The 21702-nt window shown below is 39.6% G+C and overlaps 1 protein-coding gene across 5 annotated transcripts in view; it reads right to left on the bottom strand.

The window, feature by feature from the left end:
* Positions 1 to 270: 270 nt before the first annotated feature.
* Positions 271 to 21702, bottom strand: part of SLC35G2 (solute carrier family 35 member G2) — a 32989-nt gene continuing 11557 nt past the window's right edge. For all 5 annotated transcript variants that reach the window (XM_044754940.2, XM_014851960.3, XM_014851958.3 and 2 more), the window contains exon 2: positions 271 to 1874. In XM_044754940.2, coding sequence (XP_044610875.1) covers positions 618 to 1856 — 1239 coding nt within the window. In that variant the 5' untranslated portion in view covers positions 1857 to 1874 and the 3' untranslated portion in view covers positions 271 to 617. The remainder of the gene's footprint in view (positions 1875 to 21702) is intronic.

Raw genomic sequence — 21702 nt, 5'->3', positions numbered from 1 at the left:
AGACACAAAATGGCATAGACTAAGTACAGCTGGCAAGAATCCGGTTTTCCTATTCCTATGCATTGTCTAACGTGGCCATAGAAAGGAGAAGACCAATTTCCTATTCTAAGGTAGAACCACCACCATTGTCACTGAAAAGCCATCTCCGTTCCTTTGTTCCCTTTTTCTTGCCTCAACTTAAGCTCCCTTATCCAACCCAATCATGTCTAGTTTTCTAACACAAGTAGACGACAAAACAGGGGTTGGTATTTAGCCTATAAACTTACAGTGAACTTTTCACAAATGAAGATTTTTTAATATTGAAGGGTTTTTGTTGAACATTTGTAGAACATTGGTCATGAACAAGTCTTATGTTCTTTAGTGATGAAAGTTAACATTCTCCTTCTACCATAATTACTTTTTGTTAATAACAGTAAAGACACCAGGTTCATAATATTTCACATATTTAATATTTGTCTTTGAATATATTAGACTAGAATAAATTTTTCTACATCTGCATATATTAATTATATATTATGTAGCACTCTGTCAATTATACAACACAAAAGACATTTATAGGTAAACATTAAAATGGCAGTGTACCTATTAATAATGTTAACAAGATAATAATCAGGTATTCATTTAATGGGAGAGTCTAGTATTTCCTGATAATCCTGCCTCCTTAAATTCCTCCAGTAAAGTTTATAGCCAGCAAGGACAAAAACACTAATCATAATGATTACCCCTCCAAAGACATCATAGACACTAGGAAATATGTGTAACACTAGAAGCTGCAAGACCATAGCTACCACAATCTCCAGATGTTGTACTGTGCTAACCAAAGCTGGATGGAATTTGTCCAAAGCATAATAAACTCCTAGGAATGCTGCAGTAGAACAGACACATATAGCAATGAGATAACTCCAGGTTTCTCCATCTAATGGAATGATGGGTTCCTGAAGAATGAACATAGTAGATACTCCCCAGACTGTCCCAGTCCAACCAAAGGTAAACAGTGCAGTCCACATGCTGATCTTCTCCTTAATGGATCTGTATACTATCATGGAAAGAGCAGTGGTCAGTCCAGCCATCACGGTCATAGTGTACCCAAAGGCTTCTTTCCAGGCATTTAACAAAGAATTGTCTTCATCAACAATGTTAGGGATCATGACAAGACAAACACCTAAGATGCTGCAAACAACTGTAGCCATGTCAACATAAGCCATTTTCTCATCTACAAGTAAAAAAGCCAAAATGGCACTAAAGACTGTGGTTGTGGCTCTCCACATAGTGGTCCCATTGCTTGGAGGAACTATTGAAAATGATGTATAAGCACAGGTGATAGAGATGACATTGCATACACCATAAAAGAAGAGTCGTAATCTGTATCCACTGGGTCCAAAAGGGGCCTCCTGGTAGTAACACACAACTAACACAGATAAGACCTGCAAGACAGAGCGGATAAAAATCAGTTCTAGAGATGGAACTTTAGAACGATCAGAAACAAGCCTCGTGATAAGAGCTACACATCCATGAGCCAAAGCAGACCCAAACAGCACTATCCACATTTTTCTGGATTGAAAAATATTTTTTTCTGCAAAACTCTGGAATTGCCCAATCTCACTGCTCATTGGGTCTTCTGTCGGTGGAGGTCGGGTATCCATGGTTCCAAAGAAAGTTCTTCCTTTTCTTTTCATTTCACTCAGCAGGCCTTTCTTTGGATTTTCTTCCATAAAATTTCCATAGTCTTCATTGATTTCCTCATATCCATCATCCCCAGGCTGAGGGTAATGAGAAGTATATTTCACCATCACTGTTTTGGGATGTATTTTCACCCGTTTTTTCACTGGATATTTTTTGGAGGGAGAAGTATCCATTTCTTCAGATAATCAATTCTATTTAAGAAGAGGAAAAAAAGACAAACATACATATTCATTCAGTTGAAATTTAATTTTAATTTCTATTATATGCACCAATTCAATAATATAAAGTAAGATTGGACCAAAAAAGTTTTAAAACAAGTAATAGGAAGAGAGGATCTGGCAATACACCTTATCTGGTGTATGAGGTCCAATGAAATTGTCTACCCTTTTTTCACTCTCATCTTAAGTCTGCTCCTATTCCTCACTCTACTTATTCTTTGTCTCACTCAGCTCTAATTCCTAACTTTACATCACAGCCTTCTGATATTTTTCCATCTCTTCATTCCTACCTGTCTCTCTGCCAATGCAATTAAAAAAACACAGAAAAATAAATAACAGCTTAAACCAAATCTTTCCTTCTCATTGTGTCCATTTGTCTATACTATAAATTATAAATGCATAAGTCCAAAGTCTTTTGCATAATCACTTCTGTATAATACCAGAATTAGCCTTATATTACAAATTATAGTGATTTTTAAACATTTATTCTGGGATGCCCATACGTTTTTCAGATATATAGATACACTGAAATTAGAAAATAAATAAAATGGATTTAGTGACATTCATGCATTGGTGTGTACAACCTTACTGATGAGCAATTGGGCAATATGTATTAAGATTTTAACTGAAGTTACTCTCTAATTCACCAATACTACTTCTAAGATTTTACCCTAAAGAGATGATCACAAGATGCTTTTTACCTTATGTGTAAAAAAAAAAAAAGGAAAAAATAAGAATATGTATTTATATTTGATTATATAACATAAAGAAATTATGGAAAAATACAAAGGAAACTAATAATTGTTGGGGTGAGACAGGGAACAAGAATCGAAGAAAGCCTTTTTATTGTATACTTATTTAGATTTTTATTTTTGAATCACGATATTGTTCAAAAAATTAAATTATAAACTAAAACAAAATGTTCATCTGTTAATTTAAGAGAGCATACAAAAAAGTGTGGAAAAAATGTATGAATAGGAGAGTTCATGGTAGCTTACTACAATTACCCTTCATACAATGAAATATTATGCTATGCATCCATTAAAAACAACAATGCAGAACTTTATTGACATGGAAAAATGTCCATGACATATTGTTGAGTGGGAAAAAACTTAAGCTTGTTGTAAGGATTAAATGAGATAATGCATATAAAGAATTTGCCACAGTGCTGGCATATAGTAAACCCTCACGAAATGTTAATAAATTCAGCTTCCTTTCACCTACAATTTACTCTTTTGAAATACTGAGTATCTTCCACAATGTTACTCTTTCTTTGAGACCTGTATTTATTCACTCAGTTCTCTTTTGTTCTTTCTCTCTCTCTTTCAATGAACAATTTCCTATTTCCTTCCTAATGATTCCTCTTCTTCCTCCTAAGAAAAAAAAAAGAAACCTTTTGATTTTTTTTGTCTTCATGACATACGCCCTGTTCCTTGCCAAAAACTCATCAGTTCCAGGATCTTAAACCATGGTCCAGAAATCAAATCCTATTTTGTTCTTTGACACCATCTGGGTAGCCAACTGTTCCATTCCTATTTACTCCTTTCTCTTCTAAACACCACCTTCAGTTGGAAGAAGTCATTTGAAAAAACACCACCTGTGCCTCCAAGCCCTTTAGTTTCTTAGCCTGGACCTCCCACTTGCAGTCCTTCCTGTATATTGCTATCAGGCTAGTTGGATGTTCTTTTTTTCCAATTTTTATCAGGACATTTCCACTTCAAGACTTCAGGTTCAATAATTCCAAACTGAGTTAATCACTTTGGTCTCCCAAATAGATTTTTCTTGCCTAACTTCCTCATTTATGTTTGCAATATCACCATTTTTCCAGTTCCCCAAGTTAGAAACCAAGGAATGCTCTGAATTATCCTTTCTGCTGTCACACTTCCATTTGGTCATCAATCTCATTGTTTTTGTCTTTTCCTTTCTCCTCCAATTCCTTTTTACCTTTGTGATTCTGGATCAGGTTATCATGAATTCCTACCTAGAATATTGCAACAGCATCCTAACCAGCCCCCTCGAATCCCAGTCCTTCTCCACTAAAACCCATCTATATTATACCACTGTCATATTAATCTTCTTTTAAAGATTCAAAACAAAAAATTTCCCTCAAGCTTTCCCCATTTAAGAACCTACAGTGATTTCCTACTGACTACCTCAGTGAATCTCAACTCCCCTGCCTGGCTCTCAAGACTGCTTTGTCCAGCCTCTATCAACACCTGGCTCCTTAATTCACATACTTTGCTCTGATCAGTTCAGTGTCCTCCCTGTCCTCACTCCCCACATGTACAAATCACTTCTCTAAGCCTTTATTCTCATTAGTTTCCCCTCTGCTCCAACTTTCTAAACACTGCTTATCTTTTAAGAAGGTCCAGTCCAAATTCTGCCTTTCGGAAACAAGCCTTCCCTGACCACTCTAGCAGCTTATTTTTTTCTTCCTCGTTTAACATCTGCAGTAGTTCTTCTAATACTTGTAATCCAACAATTTTTTTATTCAGTTGTCTCAATTCAGTGGAGCTTGTCTCCAGACATTGTACCCAAATTTGCTATGTTAAATCTCCTTTCCTTGCTAGTCAGCAAGTATCTTAATGACATCGCAGTTAGATCCCATAACTTCCCACTTGCTGTTCACTGTTAAAACTTCGTTGCATATCTATTCAAAGCTTTCCCCTCCTCCACTGCAGGCCATATTTGTAGCTCAAGGGGCATGAATAGAGACACAATGTGGTCTGCTATTTTACTACTTCTCCCATTCCCTCCCTTTGGAGTCCATAGAAGGGCGATATGGTCTGCCTCTGGGATGCTTCCTCCATCCTCCTCTTCGAGCTTCTAGCTCCCCTGGCTTATTGTCACAGGGAGGAAGGGAAAGGAAAGGGACATGTTTCATATATTGGCTGCTGTAATGTGATGGCTTTTTGATGTATAAAGTTGGCTAGGCTGAACTACATTCCCCAGTTATCTAACCAAACACTAATTTAGGTGCTGCTGTGAAGGTACTTTGCAGATGTGATCAAAGTCCCTAATCAATTGACTTTAATAAAAAGAAAAACTATCTGGGATGGGCCTGACCTAATCAGGTGAGCCCTTTAAAAGAGGGCTCACTGGGGCTGGCCAGGTGGCGCAGTGGTTAAGTTTGCACGTTCCGCTTCTTGGCAGCCCAGGGTTTGCCGGTTTGGATCCCAGGTGTGGACATGGCACCACTTGGCAAAAGCCATGCTGTGGTAGGCATCCCACGTATAAAGTAAAGGAAGATGGGCATTGATGTTAGCTCAGGGCCAGTCTCCCTCAGCAAAAAGAGGAGGATTGGCAATAGTTAGCTCAGGGCTAATCTTCCTCAAAAAAAAAGGGCTTAGGCTTTCCTTGAGCTCAGAGATTCCAAATAGTTCATGCACTTGGAGTTCCATCCTGATCTTCCTTTCCTTACTGCCTGTGAACAACAAGCTTCAACCGCTGCTCGTGGGGTTCCAGCATGCTCTTGATCTCTTCCTGATTGCCTGCCCTTCAGACTTCAGACTTGCTTATCCAGCCCCCATAATTGCATTAGCCAATTCCTTGTAATAAATCCTACTGATTCTTTGTCTCAGGCTGAACCCTGACTCTAATACATGTTAGAATTCTCTCTTTGATTGTTGTCTTTGTTTCTCTGTTAACTCTGATAGGCCATTGACACTGTCTAGGCTGCAGGCATCCGAATGCAGGCTATCTTGGGTAAATGCTGTAGGGCCTCCCCAGGGCACAAATCTCTGATATGGGAGAGCTTCCTGCCCTAGGGTTTATGCTCACAAATTTTTGCTACTTGGTCCTCTTGCCTGGTGGGCAGCTGTCTTGGGCAGGCACCAATAGTATTCACTTCACCCCAGGAAATTCACATATCCTTACCACTCCAACAAGTGTACAGGCCACTCACTGTGGCCTTATTCTCTCCAATTTTATTTCTCTTTGCTCAAACAAGCAAAGGACAAATTAAAATGTACTATCTAACCTGATTTCCAACAAGGGGATGAGAAGGCACACCTGTTGCAACTAATGATCTGGTAACCTTCACCCTCAATCAGCTTTAAAGGAGAACTTCCTCCTCTCCTCCCCCATTAGGAAAAAGCACAACATTCTGCTTAGACCAAAGGTCCATAACAGATAATATGAACCTGGTGACAAATTGTATTTTCCAAAGAGAGCCACTAATCTAGTATCTCCCATACTACATATTTGGTTTTTTTAATGTGAGTTTGACATTATTAAATAGAGAGTTAGGGTCTCTAATATTTAATAGAATCTCTCCTCTCATTAAAAGTAGGCAGGCTTTTGTGGCTGTTTCAGCCAACAGAGTATGGCAGAAGTGACATATTGTGACTTCTGATGCTAGGTCATAAAAGGTGATACAGCTATGCCTTCCTAGCTGCCACACTTGTGCTTGGAGCTCTGAGCCACCAGGTAAGCAGTTTGACTGCTCTGAGGCTGCCATGCTGTGAGGAAGCTCAAATCAGCCCAGGTAGAGAAACCAAACGGAGAGCCCTGAGACTACACGAAGAGAGAAAGATACCCGGGCAGCCCCTAACTGCTCCAGCCCCTGCTGTTCCAACTCCAGCCACCCATCCGACTTCAAGTATATAAGAGACCCTGAGTCAGCCCCAACAAGTCCTTTCCAAATTCCTGATCTACAGAAACCAGGACAGATAATAAAATGATTGTTTTTGTTTTAAGCCACTAAGGTTTGGAGTGATTTCTTATCTTTAATAGATAACTGGAACACCCACTGCCCTCCCTCGTATTCTAAGGAGTAGAAAAGAAGGATGGTTTTGGTGAGAGTTAAAGTAGAAGGCCGCTTATATCTGGCCCTAATTGATTGCCTTTGAAAGTAGGATATTTTGTCCTCCACTGTGGGATCCTGGATGCTAATTTTGAGGGAAGAGGAAAGTTTTATTCAGTATCCTGTCAGGCACACATTAGTGTATTTAATCTTAGTCCAACGGCATACTTTAAAGTGTTATTTGCACTGCGCAATTTTTATTCATTTCTGTCAATGGCTTAGTCTATAACAAATATATTCCAGGTATTTCTCAACACCATTAATATAATATCATGACCCACTGATACAAAAGCCAGCTTATACTAAACGGATACATAAAAATCTTCCTCAGTCTCTCTAGTTTTCATTTAATTTCAGGCTTCATGAATGCAGTTCTTGAAGGGAACCTGGAATCCTGACTAGTTCTTACATTTTTGCACATGAAGTCTTTTAACATGTGAGCATTTCAATAAATATTAATTGAGGTACCATATGCACAGCACCATGCTAGGCTCTATAAATAAGACAACAAATAAAACAGGCATGGTCCCTGAAACCACTGAGCTTACAGACAGGTGGAAGAGACAACAAATGAGTTCAACTTTAATATTTTATTGAGTTAATAATGCAGGCAACCACATGAAGTATGGGGAACTGTTGGAGACATATAAAAGGCATCTAGCCCAAATATAGGGAATCTTAGCAGGTTTCCAGGTGGAAAGGATGCCTGAATTGGGACTTGAGGCATATGTAGCAATTAGTCAAGTAAAGAGGAGAGGGGGAAAATATTTTTTTTCTAGAGATAAGAAATTTAAGAGTCAAAAATGTTGGTTTTGAGTTCTGGCTCTGCCACCAACTAGAGTAATAATTATGTCTATTTTAAGAGAACGAGTTTTAGATGATAATTGTTGGGGTCTTTTGACTCAACTTGCTTCAAAATCAGTTTGTCTCTTTAATGACTTCATGCTTCTAGTATTTTGATTTCTCTCCCATGCAAGATCACTGTGCAGTTCAGTGATCACAACTTTCTACGACCTGCTCAATGTTCTGACCAAGGTGCGAACTTGACTTCTCCTTCCTCACAGAGACAAGGGGCGTGAACTAATCTCGTGGCTCCAGGTCCTCTGACAGGATTTACATGGAGGCAGAGGCAGACAGGATTTACCTGTCCATTTCAGCTGTGTGAAGCAACTTGGCTGAGTAGAGGAATATGAAACAGTAGGACAGAAGACCAGCCTGCCCGGCTACCAGTATATCAACCTGAAATGCTGGACACAAATGGGTTAAAAGGATGCATAGTTTGATATCTGCTTGAACAATGGGCACAATTCAGTGTGGCAAGCCTGAAACCAATATTTTCGTCCAAAAGAGGCACTGTTTCCCAAGCTACAACCCACAACGCGAGGCCGAAGATCACTTCTCTGCTAAGGTTGAGAAAATTAATACTGACATCTCTACTGTCTTGGTAGAAATCCTTAGGATAATCCCCTTAAGGTACCTAAGAAATGCCACTTGGTAATAACAGTTTCTTTAGTTACCAAACTGATCCCTAAAATGGTAAAAAGTCTTAGATATAAAGCTGGCTTGTGCAACTTGATTTAGTGTAGTGGTTTAAATGTAGGCACAGATGTGATATCTGACACTTGTGAATGAGATTGGCTTTTAAATAAGTATTTACAAAGAACTGATAGGTTACTAGCTTATATCTGAGCAGCCTAGCCTGAGGTACCTTATTACCCCCAATGTGCTTGGATAGTCTTGTCCCTGAATGAAAATGAAAAGAGTATATCTAACTGGCCACCTGAAAGGGAGAACCCAAAAACCATCTTTCCAGGATATTGTGAAACATCAGGACATGCATAGGATCTCTGCTGTTAACTGTAACTCCTGAGACCTGCTGAGGGAAGCCATTCCTCCCTCCAAACTGATGAAAAGGGGCCCATATTCTGACGCCTCAAAGGCTGTCTGCATAGTGCTACTACCCATCCTCATGCTGAGCCATGGCCTAACCCTTAAGACCCCTGTGTGAATAGGGATTCTTCACTCTCTTGCCCACTGCAACTCATGAGGATCAGGAGGGCTAGAGGCAGCATTTAAGTTTGCTTGTACTTTATTAATATTTTTCGTCTGTATCTTTGTGTAAAGGTCCACTACTTTAGAGGAAAAAGAACCTGCTTCTAAGCTCCGACCTCTAGAACTAGAAAATTAGTTCTTAAATAAACTAATAAAGTAGAGTTTGAGAGACAAGAATAATGATAATAAGTGAGAAATAGAGTAGAAGGTAAAGGACACACCCTTTCTTACATTGGGCACACTGAGGAAGCAAGGAATTTATCATGAGGGATTAAATGTTTGCCCTTCTTAGAAGGTGCGATAATATTCATGTTGCTTGTAAGTGCCAAATGATCAAAATGAATCAAGTTTATAATCAAATCATGAAACTGAAGAGTTTTATGAAGATGTAAAAGAGAGGCTGCAGAAGTTAATTGTACAAGACTTCAGTCAAATACTCAGATTATATAAGAACCCACCATTGGCAAATTCAACAGCAGAAAAAAAATAAAAGAGGAGACATAGGCTACTAGTCTCCTATGGTAAACCAACTGAATGTTATCTCTATAAAAATATAAAAAATTTCAGAGCAATCTGGACAGAATCATTCTAAGTCAGCTGTATTACATAGGACAGATATACACACGTAATAGCAGAACTTGCAATAAAAACATCACTCATATGGCAGATTATTGCTTGACAAACAACAGTCCATCTACATCTTTCTTAGGAAGACAAAAAATAAGGCACATAATCATTTTCCCTTTTGTAACACTTAGATTAAAGCATCCTTGCAATGGGCTATCAGAAAGAGATTAAAAAGACAAAGACCTTGATTAAGCCAGAGGTCATGGCAACATTTTTTTAGCACTCTAATGGAAACAATAAGAATTAGGATAAAAGCAAGAAAGAGAAAACAAGTAGAATAAAGAAAGGCAAAATTAATGGTTCTAAAATCCAGTGAAAACAGAAGGAAAGATGGAAGAAGTCAATAATAACAATACCATCAATAGCCAGATGTATTGATATTTACATTTTTACAATATGCTAAGCACTAAACATGGGTTAACTCAGCTTTGAGAGGAAGTGAAACTTAGGAGATTTTGGAGTCGGGGAGCAGAGAGGAAGGGTGGAACACTAAAAATTTGGAGAAAGCTAATGGCCTACCTCACTCTGAACTGAAAGAATTTAAAGGAGGTAAAGGAAGGTACTCACTTTAGGAAAGTAATTTAGTAGATATTATTGAACACACTCTATGTGAAGAGCACGCTCTCTGTGGGGCAGCTCAGTAGGTTCTTTTGTTGAAGAGAATTTACTCCAGTCTTGCCTAGAACTTTGTCACACAGTACCCAAAATTAGTCTCTCCTCCCTACTCTTCTCTCACTCTTTCCTCTTCCCAATCTGCTCCTTCTTTCCCCACCTTCCCTTCTCCACTTTACTCCTGTCCCCCACAGACACAGCCCTGTCTGACATTCTAGCCCAGAAGTGGTTACCACTTACTCATGCAAATCATCTCAGGAAAAATATTAATTTCATTGCCTTAAACGATGAAGCATTATCACTGTCAGAATCACATTCTGCTTTCAAAATAGAAGAAACTATTTTCATTTTCTTGAAATTGTAAGTTCTTTGACAGAAAATAGTGGTGATGACAAAATATGTGTGTGGAAAGTAGGAGAAAAGCCTCAGTTGTGTGACTATTCCTACCACTGAGAATCCCACCCTAAAACCTGGCCTCCTGCCACCCAAACTCAACTGTACGCATTTTCACTCCTCTGGGCCTTTTCCCTGTGCCATTTGGTACTTAGCTTCTGCCTCCTTTTGTCATTTTATTCTCTTTGTATACGATACTGTTAAGTTTTAAAAAGTAGTGGTTCCTCCACTGTGTGTTTGTGGAGGAGGGGGACAACCTAAGTGCCCAAACAGATGAACGGATAAAGAAAATGTGGTATATCCATACAATCAAATATTCAGTCATAAAAAGAAATAAAGTTCCAATACATACTGCAAGATGGACGAACCTTGAAGATATTCTGCTAACTGAAATAACAAAGCTACAAATTTGTTCTTACAAAAGAACAAATATTGCATGATTCCACTTATCTGAGGTATTTAGAATAGGCAAATTCATAAAAACAGAAAATAGATTAGAGGGTACCAGGGCCTCTACCAGGGGGAATGGTAGTTATGTTTAACGATTACACAGTTTCTGTTTTGTGTAATGAAAAGGTTTTGGAAATAAATAGTGGTGATGGTTGCATAACATTGTGAACATAATTAATGCCATTAAATTGTATACTTAAAAATGGTTACAATGGGGGGCCAGCCCCGTGGCCGAGTGGTTAAGTTCGCACACTCCGCTGCAGCGGCCCAGGGCTCGGATCCTGGGCGCGGACATGGCACTGCTCGTCAGGTCACGTTGAGGCGGCGTCCCACATACCACAACTAGAAGGACCCACAACTAAGATATACAACTATGTATGGGGGAGTTTGGAGAGATAAAGCAGAAAAAAAAAAAGAGAGAAAGAAAGATTGGCAACAGTTGTTAGCTCAGGTGCCAATCTTTTAAAAAAAAAGTGGTTACAATGGTAAGTTTGTTTGACGTATACTTTACCACAATTTTTGAAAATACAAAGAAAACGGGGGTGGGGGGCAGGAGTAGTGGTTCCTCTAGTGTGTTTTGAGGGAGAGGAGGAAGCAATGCTAGGCATTGGTATTTTTTAAAACCTCCCCAGTAATCCTAATGTATGATTGTCTTGTGCGAGAACCGCTTGACCAGATCTAAGGGCCTTTCTGGCTTTAAGATTTAATAAATCTATGGGCTGCTACCTAACTAAGGAAGACAGAGTGCACAGGGCTGGAAATTTAAAATAAAAAAGTGGATACTGAAGCCAGACTCCCTGGATTTGAATCCTAGCTATAGAACTTATTAAATATGTGACCTTGGGCAACTTACTTAACCTCTTTGCCTATTTCCTCTTCTGTAAAATTGCAATAATAATAATATTATCTCATAGGGTAGAATAAGAATATTAAATCAGTTAATACACACAAAACACTTAGTATCTGGCACCTAGCAAGTGCTCAATAAATTTTAGTTCTTTTTTCACATTACAATCATGTGCCACATAATGATGTTTTGGTCAACAATGGACTGCATATATGACAGTGGTCCCATAAGATTAGTACCATATAGCCTAGGTATGTAGTAGGGTAGACCATCTAGGTTTGTGTAAGTACTTAAGCGAGGAAGCAATTATCGTCTCCTGTTCTAGGTTCTTCTGGCTGGTCTAAGAACTAAATTGACAGGAGACAAGTTAACAGGAGAAAAACGAACAAAAGTTTAATAACATGCATACATAGGACAAACCCAGGAAAACTGAGTAACCAAAATGACTGAAAACTTCACCTTAAATGCTATCCTCAGCTAAAGTCAAAAGAAGATGTTGGGGGTGGGGAGAGTCAGGGACTCCAATGGGAAGGAAGGTAATTCACAGGTAGGTGAAAAGGAGCAAACGTTTGGAAAACAAGTGTTTGGCCACACAGAAACAGAAGAACACAGATCAGAGCCCAACAAACAGGCTTTTCTAGATTCCTCTCTGTCCACCACCTAGTTCATGTGGTGCTAAGGTGATAACTCACTTCCTGATACTGGTTTTTAAATCTGAATTTTTTTAGGCTGTTAAGGGGGAGGTAACAAGAAAAACTTTCTGAGTCTTAAAAATAATCAGCCTAAAATAATCCTCATGTTAGAGAGACAGATTTTGGGGTGGCAAATTTTGTTACCTTTCAGTATGCTCTATCATGTTCACACAACTACAAAATCACCTAGCGATGCACTTCTCAGAATGTATCCCTGTTGTTACGTGATGCATGACTATATTCTATCTGCCTGGAATGACTGGTCCTCCCCCTGTCTGCCCTTGTCTACCTGTTGAGCTCACATCAGTGGTTTGCTCAAGTGTTACTTCTTCTGCAAAATCTTCCCTGGCCTCCCTCTTCTCTGTGCCCCACCATCCCTGCATTCATTTGTTTATATTCTTCCTTTCCCACCAGACTGTACACTTCTCGATAGCAGACTTTCTCACCATTATATCTTCAGCCCCTAACACAGTGCCTGGCACATACTGATGCTCAATAAATGTTGGATGGAATGGAATGGATTTGAAAACCAAGAAGAAGGAGACATGGAAAAGAATGGGGAATGATGTTAAGACTATTGACATCTCTATAGGATCTTAGAGGCCCAGATATCCATGTCTGCTCTCTTAGCATGAGTGCTCAATCAATGGTAATCTCAGGTAACTGAAAACCTGTAGTTTCCCTTGATAATCCAAACTACAAAAATGTTCAGAAGAATTCTCCCTATGCTCTGCCTTTAGCCTCTGTATTAGTCCAGGTTATCCAGAGAAGAAGAATCAATAGGATGTATATATACATATATAGAAAGAGATTTATTTTAAGGAATTGGCTCATGTGATTATGGAGGCTAGCAAGTCCAAAATCTGCAGACGGGGTGGTAGGCTGGATACCCAGAGAAGAGCTAATGTTTCAGTTCAAGTCCAAAGGCCGTCTACGGCAGAATTCCCTCTTGCTCAGGGGACGTCAGTGTTCTGTTCTGTTCAGGCCTTCAATTGATTGGAGGAGGCCCACCCACATTATGGAGGGCAATTTGCTTTACTGAAATCCACTGATTTAAATGTAAATCTCATCCAAAAACACCCTCACAGAAACATCCAGAATAATCTTTGACCAGCGAAGTTGATACATAAAATTAGCCATCACAGCCTCATCTTCTGCTTGTCCTTCACATGGACAAAAGTTCTGGCTATTCTAAACTACAGGAAGTTCTTTAAATATGTCACGCCCTTTCATGTCTCTGTGTTTTTACATATGCTATTTCTTCTTTATGGAATAGTATTTTCCTGCCTTTTCACCTGGTAAATTCCTGCTCATTCTTCAATTAAATATCCAGATTAAATATCACCTTCTCTGGAAAACTTTCCCAGGCCACCTCCCACTCCAATCTCAGATTCCCACTCAGTGCTTTCATTACACAATATCAATCATAGAATTTATTGCACTGAATTATAACTGTGCTTTTGTCTTTCTCCTCCACTAGAACTGTGAGGGTTTTAACCCCACAGGTTTTAAAATTAGGTATTACTAATTATTATATTTGCAGCACCTAGCATAGTACTTGGCATGAGATGAGCATTTAATAAGTGTTTGTTGAATGAATAAATGGACTATTGTTTTAAATGAAGCAAATTTTGTTAAGAACAAAATATAGGTAATGTAAATAAATGGATTTAAATGGCTAATAACTCAAATAGGGAGCCTTATCCATTAAAACACTTTAAAGTCTTTAATAATATTTCAAGAATAATAAAACATTTGGGTGTGCAGTCTGGCTATTAAGAGAATTTGTGTATTTAGCTTTTCTACCTGTGGCTCCATTTCTGCTGCTAGGTCTCCCATGTTTCCTCTAACATTAAATTCCTTAGTCGTAACTGGAGCTGTTCCTTAAGTAATGTGTATCTGCTTTTCTTTATTTTTTTTTCTAAAGATTGGCACCTGAGCTTATCATCTGCTGCCAATCTTCTCTTTTTTCCCTTCTTCTTCTCCCCAAAGCCCCCCAGTACATAGCTGTATATTCTAGTTGTGAGTGCCTCTGCTTGTGCTATGTGGGCCGCTGCCTCAGCATGGCCTGATGAGCGGTGCCATGTCTGCGCCCAGGATCCGAACTGGCAAAAGCCTGGGCCGCCACAGCAGAGCACACAAACTTAACCACTAAGCCAGGAGCCGGTCCCTGCTTTTCTTAATTAAACCATTCTCAGTCAATTAGGAAGAGTGCTGGAGATAAACATCTTTCAGCATCACTCAGCTGAACTTCAGTTGCTATTTCCCTGCTCCCAGCGTGCACCTCACAGTTTGGCCCAGTCAAATGAGTCCCACCACCACCAAGTCCAAGGAGGTCCTCACCCGCTCCCTTAGGCTTGCTCAAGACAAGCGCCTGACTCCGGAGCTACTCACTACCATCAGATTTCTAAATACAAAACAACTTTTTGTTTATTCCTATTACAAAAGCAATATATGTTTATTATAGAAAATTCAGATATGTGAGAAAGCAAAGAAAATAAAAACCACTCATAATCCTACCACCCAGAGATAACTACTGACCCTTCCAGGCCTTTTTCTATTTGTGAACTTTTTTTTTTTCCAAAAATGACATCAAGAACTCTATCTTATTTTATAACTTCCCCATTTTACTTATCAACACATTGTAAACATTTTTCCATGTCATTAATTATCCTCCAACATCATTTTTAATGGCTAGTTAATATGGTTCCAACAGTAAGCTTTGAACACACTACGTCAATCATTAACTTCAGCTTTCTCAGAGCTGAAAGGCAAATTGGATGACCAATGTCAGCAATCCTTTATGCAGGAATAGATCCATAACCATTGCAGGAAAAGCCACATATGTGAAAATGAACAGATGACAATTTTGAAGTTTGCCCACTGAATGTAAATGAAGAAATGGTTTTTGATGGCCAGGAGAAGGTTGTGAAAGAACAAAAAGGAGATAAATTAAGAGTATTCATGTTTACCTCTTGTTCTCCATTCAGATGTCATCTATGGAGAGAAACTAGCTGAGACTAAAAGTGAAATAAAGTGTGTCTTCACTTGTGTGTTTATTTAGGATCAATACACTGGCTTTGAAAGGATTTGAGGCAACCATTCAATTAGAGTTAAAGGAAAAATGAAACCACAGGAAATAGCAAGCACAGATGCTTCCAAGCACCTGGGATGTGCCCTTTGGATTGTTTGGTCCTGAATACGGCTCTAGATTCTCTAATTATAATGACAGCTATGTTTTTTTAGCCCCTTCTCTGTGCCAGGCACATACTAAGAACTTTATTTTCTCACGTAAGGCTCAAAACAACTCTATGAAGTAGGTATTATAATCTCCATTTTATGTGTGAGGAAATAGGCTCTGGGAAGTTGGGTAACTTGCCGGTTAGTGGGTGACATAACTAGTTAATGGTAGAGACAAGATTCAGATCCAGGTCTGCCTTCCCAAGCCCTTTCTTCTGTACTACACTGCAAAGTAACCACCCATAGTAGGCAGAAGAACGCCCCCCACACCCTACTGCGATGTCCACATCCTAATTCTCAGAACCTGTGAATACATTACCTTATACGACAAAGGGGAATTAAGGTTGCAGATGGAACTAAGGCAGCTAATCAACTGACCTGAAAATAGGGAGACTATTTTGGATTATGTTGTTGGACCCAATATAATTACAAGGGTCCTTAAAAGTGGAAGACAGAGACAGAAAAGTCAGAGGAGATATAACAACAGAAGCAAAGTCAGAGCGATGCAGTGTGAGGACTCAGCCTGCGGTTGCTGGCACTGAAGATAGAAGGGAGTCATGAGCCAAGGAATGTGGGCAGCCTCTAGATGCTGGAAAAGGCAAGGAAATGGATCCTTCCTAGAGCCTCCAGAAAGGACTACCCCCTGCCAACACCCTGATTTGAGCCCAGTGATACCTGTGCCGGACCTCTGACTTACAGAACTGCAAGACAATAAATTTATGTTGTTTTGAGCCACCAAGTTTGTGGTAATTTGTTACAACAGCAAACAGAAAACTCATACACCATCATCCTATGAACACCTAAAGACCATATTTGTTTTCTTAGACACAAAACCCACACACGTAGTACAAGTGGGACAAAAGAACTGCTTGCATGTAAAGAATTTCTGATCTTCTTATGATCTAGAAAAGTACTGATAAGACTGCAAAGTTCTGGGTCACGTGACACAGACAAGATTATTTTAGCCTGAGATAGAAACTACTTGCTGGCTTGCTTGCCTCCTGGGATACCGTTTGAAAGGTCTGATTTAAGAACCACACCCTCGTGATCATCTAGAAAAAAGTGCATTACAAAACATCTCAATGGCTGGCTCAACTGGCCTGCTGGATGTAGTTATTAAATATTGAAACAGAACTTTGGTTGGATGCCATCAAATACGACTTTGGATAAATAACCAATGCTGGACAACAGGTCTAACCAATTTGGAGGCAGCAGACCTGAATTTGAATTCTGCCTCTATCATTTACTACCTGTGCATGCATCATTTAACCTTCCTAAACCTCAGTTTCCTCTTCTGTAAGATGGACTGATATTACCAACTTAAAAAGTTATTAATAAGGATTTAATGAAAAGATAGATCAAAAGTGTCTAGAACAACAGCAGGCATATAACAGGTATTCAATAAATACTAGGTTGCTTCCTTCCTGTTAGTAAAAACTGTGGAGATTTTGTCATTAGCATAGAAGAAATGTTTATTTTCCCTCTCTGCTCTGTTTCTATACCAAGAAGGCCTATATACAGTTTATGAATTGCTAGATTAGGAATTTTCTAAAGGATAAAACCATGCATTCTAGGAAATATTCTTAGGCCCAGCTTGAAATCTGCTCCTCCAGCTCTTCCAATGATTTTAGAAACTTCTGATTCCTTGTATTATATCTCTGATTGACAGAGCTAGAGTGATTTTTGTTATCTGCAATTAAACCCTGTCAGATACACAGATACACTGGCATACCAAGTAAAATTTAAGAACAAAGCCCATCCATCAAGGAACCTCTCCTGTCTACTCTGCTTTTATCAATATTATTTTAACACAGATGCCAATAAAGCATTAATACTTTGAAATTTATGGAAGAGTATTCATTCACACATAATGCTGGTCTAATGAATCAAAGGTTGAAGATAATGATGGTGATCCCTTCTAATAGCCTTTAATTGCTACTAAATTTTCTTGATGAGATGGGATGGTGTATAATAGTAATTCATAGTAGACAATTTGCCTACATTTTGTTCCTCATGTAGTTACTGTTTTGGGAAAATAGCCTACAATTTTTCAACAAAGCTATAATAGATTTTTGAAAGAATCAACCAGGATTGGTTGGTAGTCTGGGGTAATAATAACATAAGATTCCTTAAGGATGAGTAGAAGCACTTTGAGCTCATACTGAAGAAATGCATGTCAGTTGTAGTAAATACGGATTTAGGACTGCTAACTAGGACAGAATGTGAGTGATTACTTCAAGCCATCTTCTACTAGGAACCTTTTAAATTTTATATGATTACTTAGATAGTTCTCTGGAAATGCAATTATCAAGGCAAATTTGTTTTCTCATAACTCCCTTGCACACTCTGTCCACTCTCCCACCACTTCTACTCAAATCTGCATCTGGGCCCAGTGAGCAAATTCCAGGCCACAGGGCAAGTACTAAAATTCCTTCAGATTTCTGATTTTTAAAGTGCTCTTTCTGAGAAGACTCACAACCACAGAGAAGTGGGAGCCATCATAGTACGACTCCATCTCCTTCCACATCCATACTAGGCAGGACTTGTCAGCACGTCTCAAGTTTTCTGGGTTGTGAACAACCCAGGGTGGCTCCTTTAATCTGCCATGTCCACTCCTTCAACAGATCCTGGCACCATCTAAAGGGAGCATGCCAAGTCACAATCTCTTTTGTGGCCTGTGAGTTCCATGAAGGCAAGAGCGTTTTCATTCATATTTGTGTTCCTTGCACACAGAGCACATAATAAATGTTGACTGAACAAAAATAAAGACTCAGCCCTGAACTGCATCCTACAACTGCTCTCTGAACTTTGTCTCCTCCTGCTATCAGCTATCACAGGCTCTGCTATTTATTCTCCTATTTCTGTCCTGGTTTCACCTTTGAGTTTGTCCTCACACTTGGCAGCAGTTCTGACTCTCTGTGCTGGGGAGACTAGTTCCAGATCCCTGAGGAACCCCTCTCCTGGTCTGGACTGCCCCTGGACCCTATGCTGGCCCCAGGCTGGACCAGGATTGTCAGAACAACCCATCCAGGATTCACCCGGGAGAGGGGTCAGCATCTCTGCAAAGTTCTGGGATTGAGAGAACTTTCATTTGAGCTATATCATTGAAGAACTTTCCATCTAAAAATAGGAAAGCCTTGGAACCTTGTTGGTGATACCTCTTTGTCATTTGAAACGGATCCTGAACCGCCTAGCAGGAAGAAATAAGGATAAATACCTAACAGTTACCACCATCAGTCATGTCTGCAAATCATGTGGGAAAAACTCCAGGGTACAGCCAGTTTAAAGGGGGGTAGTTAGGGATGAATTCTGATCTTTATATCTACATAATTGACCAGTAAGAAACTGATATTTGGCTCAAAAATCAGTTGGATATTAAATCTTTCACTCTATTCAAGAGCTTCTTGTTCTTGAGAAAAATAATTTGAGTCTGAGGGATGGCAAATGTGTTGCATTCTGGAATCTGGTTTTGGTGCTCTGACCCTGAGAGTCCAGCCCTTAGATAGGGCTCAGTTCTATATTACTGTAGCAATAGCTACTTTTGTTTCCAAAGCCATTGACTGCATCTCCTGACCCTGCCAACCATCTTGCAAATGCATCTTTTTGCTAGAAGGATCAGAGTAGGAATGTGGATGAATCAGTCCAAATCCATCATCATCACTGGACCTTGCTGATAACAGGTCAGTGCTGACATCCTCTGTAAGGATCACTCCCTGCAGTGCTAACAGATGCACTGCAGCACGAGAACCAGATGACAGCTTACTCATTCTAGGCTAGAAGAGATTCAGGGCACACCAGGCTGAATGATTAGCTCCTTGGCATGTCAGGTAACATCAGTTTAAAAGAAGGATACTCAGGTGAGAAAGAATCCTTATTCAGGGCTGAAAAGCAGAAGCTGCCCAAGAGGGTATGGGTCAAGGCTGCTTTGATGGGGCTGACCTAGCTGAAGGTGGGGTATGGCTGACTGAGTTGGGGATGAAGGCTGCTTAGTTGAACTAGCAAAGGCAGTGGATACTGGATCCCAGAGTGGGCCAGGCTGGGAGGAACAAGGTAGAATGTGGTCTGAGGGGGCTAAGAAGAGCTAGGCTAAGCTGGGCTATAGGAGAATGGGAGAGCGGCCTGGGGATTTTGCTGGGCTGTATCAGTCTGGGTTATAGGAAAGGAGAAAATTATAGCTAAGGGACTTGGAGATGAGGTGAGGTAAGAAGAAAAATCTGATAGGGTGGGTGTGGGGTGGTGGAAGAGGTGGGAAAGACAAGTGGGAGAGATGATCCAAACAGGAAGCCTAGCCCAAGTCTGAGCTGGAGATTCAGCTGACAGTTCCAAGGCAGAAAGCTAGGGAAGGGATAGCCAGGGGCTATCAGCTGTGTAGGAGTCGCCGGGAGTCAACAGTTGGCTCTGGGAGGGACAAAGACAGAAAAAGGAAAGAACTAAATAAGAGCAGAAGGTGGAAAGGGGAAAGGGCTGGAAAAGGGAAGGTAGGGATGGGAGTTTCCAGTCTGGTTAGAGCTGAGTTTAACATTCTCTCTTGCCATCAGCTTGGAAGCAACTGGGATTGTTAGTTGCTATGTACGCAAAATGCAGTGAGAAGCCTGGCTCCTCTATACTCCATGGTGGTTAATGTTAGTAGACTGTAATGAGCCATGTATAACAGGAAAGGAAAAGGTTAACTGAGCTTGGAAAAAAAGGCCTTATGTGGCAGTTTTCAAACAAGAAGGTTGATTTGGCTTGTGTGAAGGCGGTGATGCCTGATTTGGAGCTGAGCAATTTATGTTGTACCGTTTTAAAATCCATTCTGGCACACTGTGATGAATGTGTCGGCTGGCAGCTAAGAACTTGCTGGAATGCAAGTCTTTCACCATTTATAATCCACACTTCCCTTCCAGGAAAGAGTCTTTCTAATGTCTGAAGCAGTGGATTTACCAATTTGCATAAAATATGCCATTCTCAATGAACATATATTTATCATCTACCACTTACATTCCCACTGTCTTAAAAAAAAAAAAAGGCAGCATCAGTTTGCAGTGAATCAGCACCTTTAAATTCAGCTGTGCTGGGTGAATCTGTGAAGAGTGGCAGGGAGTCATCGCTAGAAGGGGGAGGAGCAGGAATAAAACGATCCTTTTCAATTTCCGTGATCTTGTTTGTATGTATCTAAGTGGTTAAACCACCAACTAGGTGAGATGCTAATTAAATGTAAAACAGATTACAGAGCTGTTCTGATATGCTTGTTAAAATTGTACTTATTTATTGGTTGCTTATCATTTACCTAACCCTCATGAGAGAGGATCAAACAGCCCAGCTGAGTTCAAAGAAGCCTGCCAACCTCCCAGGACTTGCATCAGTCCCTGAACAAAAAAGGGATGCCCAGAATCAACGGTCTCTCTCAAATCCCTCAAACACTACATATACCACCTGCTCACATTTGCCCTGTTCTTGCTACTGTTTATCCATGAGAAAGCCAAGCCTGAAATCCCTCTTGAGCCAAGAATTATGGAAATGCCAAATGAATTAGTTCAAAACTTTACAAATTTGGTTTCATTTCATCATAAGTGATTCTTCACACTATAGACATCACTCAATGAAATTACAACTCAGTCACATCTCCCCATATATCACATTTCAATAAACTCAAATAAGATAAAGCAATTAAAAAAACGGTGACCAGATGCCATCTTGTTTCAGACCAAACCAAAAGTCAAATTTTGAATAAAACTTAACAACATCTGGTTGGTTAACTGGCATACCTAGATTTGTTAAAATCACTCTACTCCTTTAACGTCTGTCTGAGAACATATATATAATGTTATATAATGTATAACAGCTATAGATATATATAATGCTCACATATATATAATGCTACTGTAAAGCTGAAAAGAGACTTTATAAAGTCCAGTCATTGGCAGGGACATTGTATAAGAAGGACAAGCATAGGATAATCCATCTCATTAAGAGTTAATTTTACCAGCAACATGTATCAAAATTTAAAATGTGTAAACTCTTTGACCACACAATTCCATTTCCAGGAAATTATTCTAAGGGGATCACTAGTAAACTACATAAAGATGGCATGCAAGGATATTC

The sequence above is a fragment of the Equus asinus genome, chromosome 21 (assembly GCF_041296235.1).
Source record: "Equus asinus isolate D_3611 breed Donkey chromosome 21, EquAss-T2T_v2, whole genome shotgun sequence".
NCBI lineage: Eukaryota > Metazoa > Chordata > Mammalia > Perissodactyla > Equidae > Equus > Equus asinus.
The sequence above is the reverse complement of the archived record's forward strand: the minus strand, read 5'-3'. Positions and strand labels throughout refer to the sequence as shown.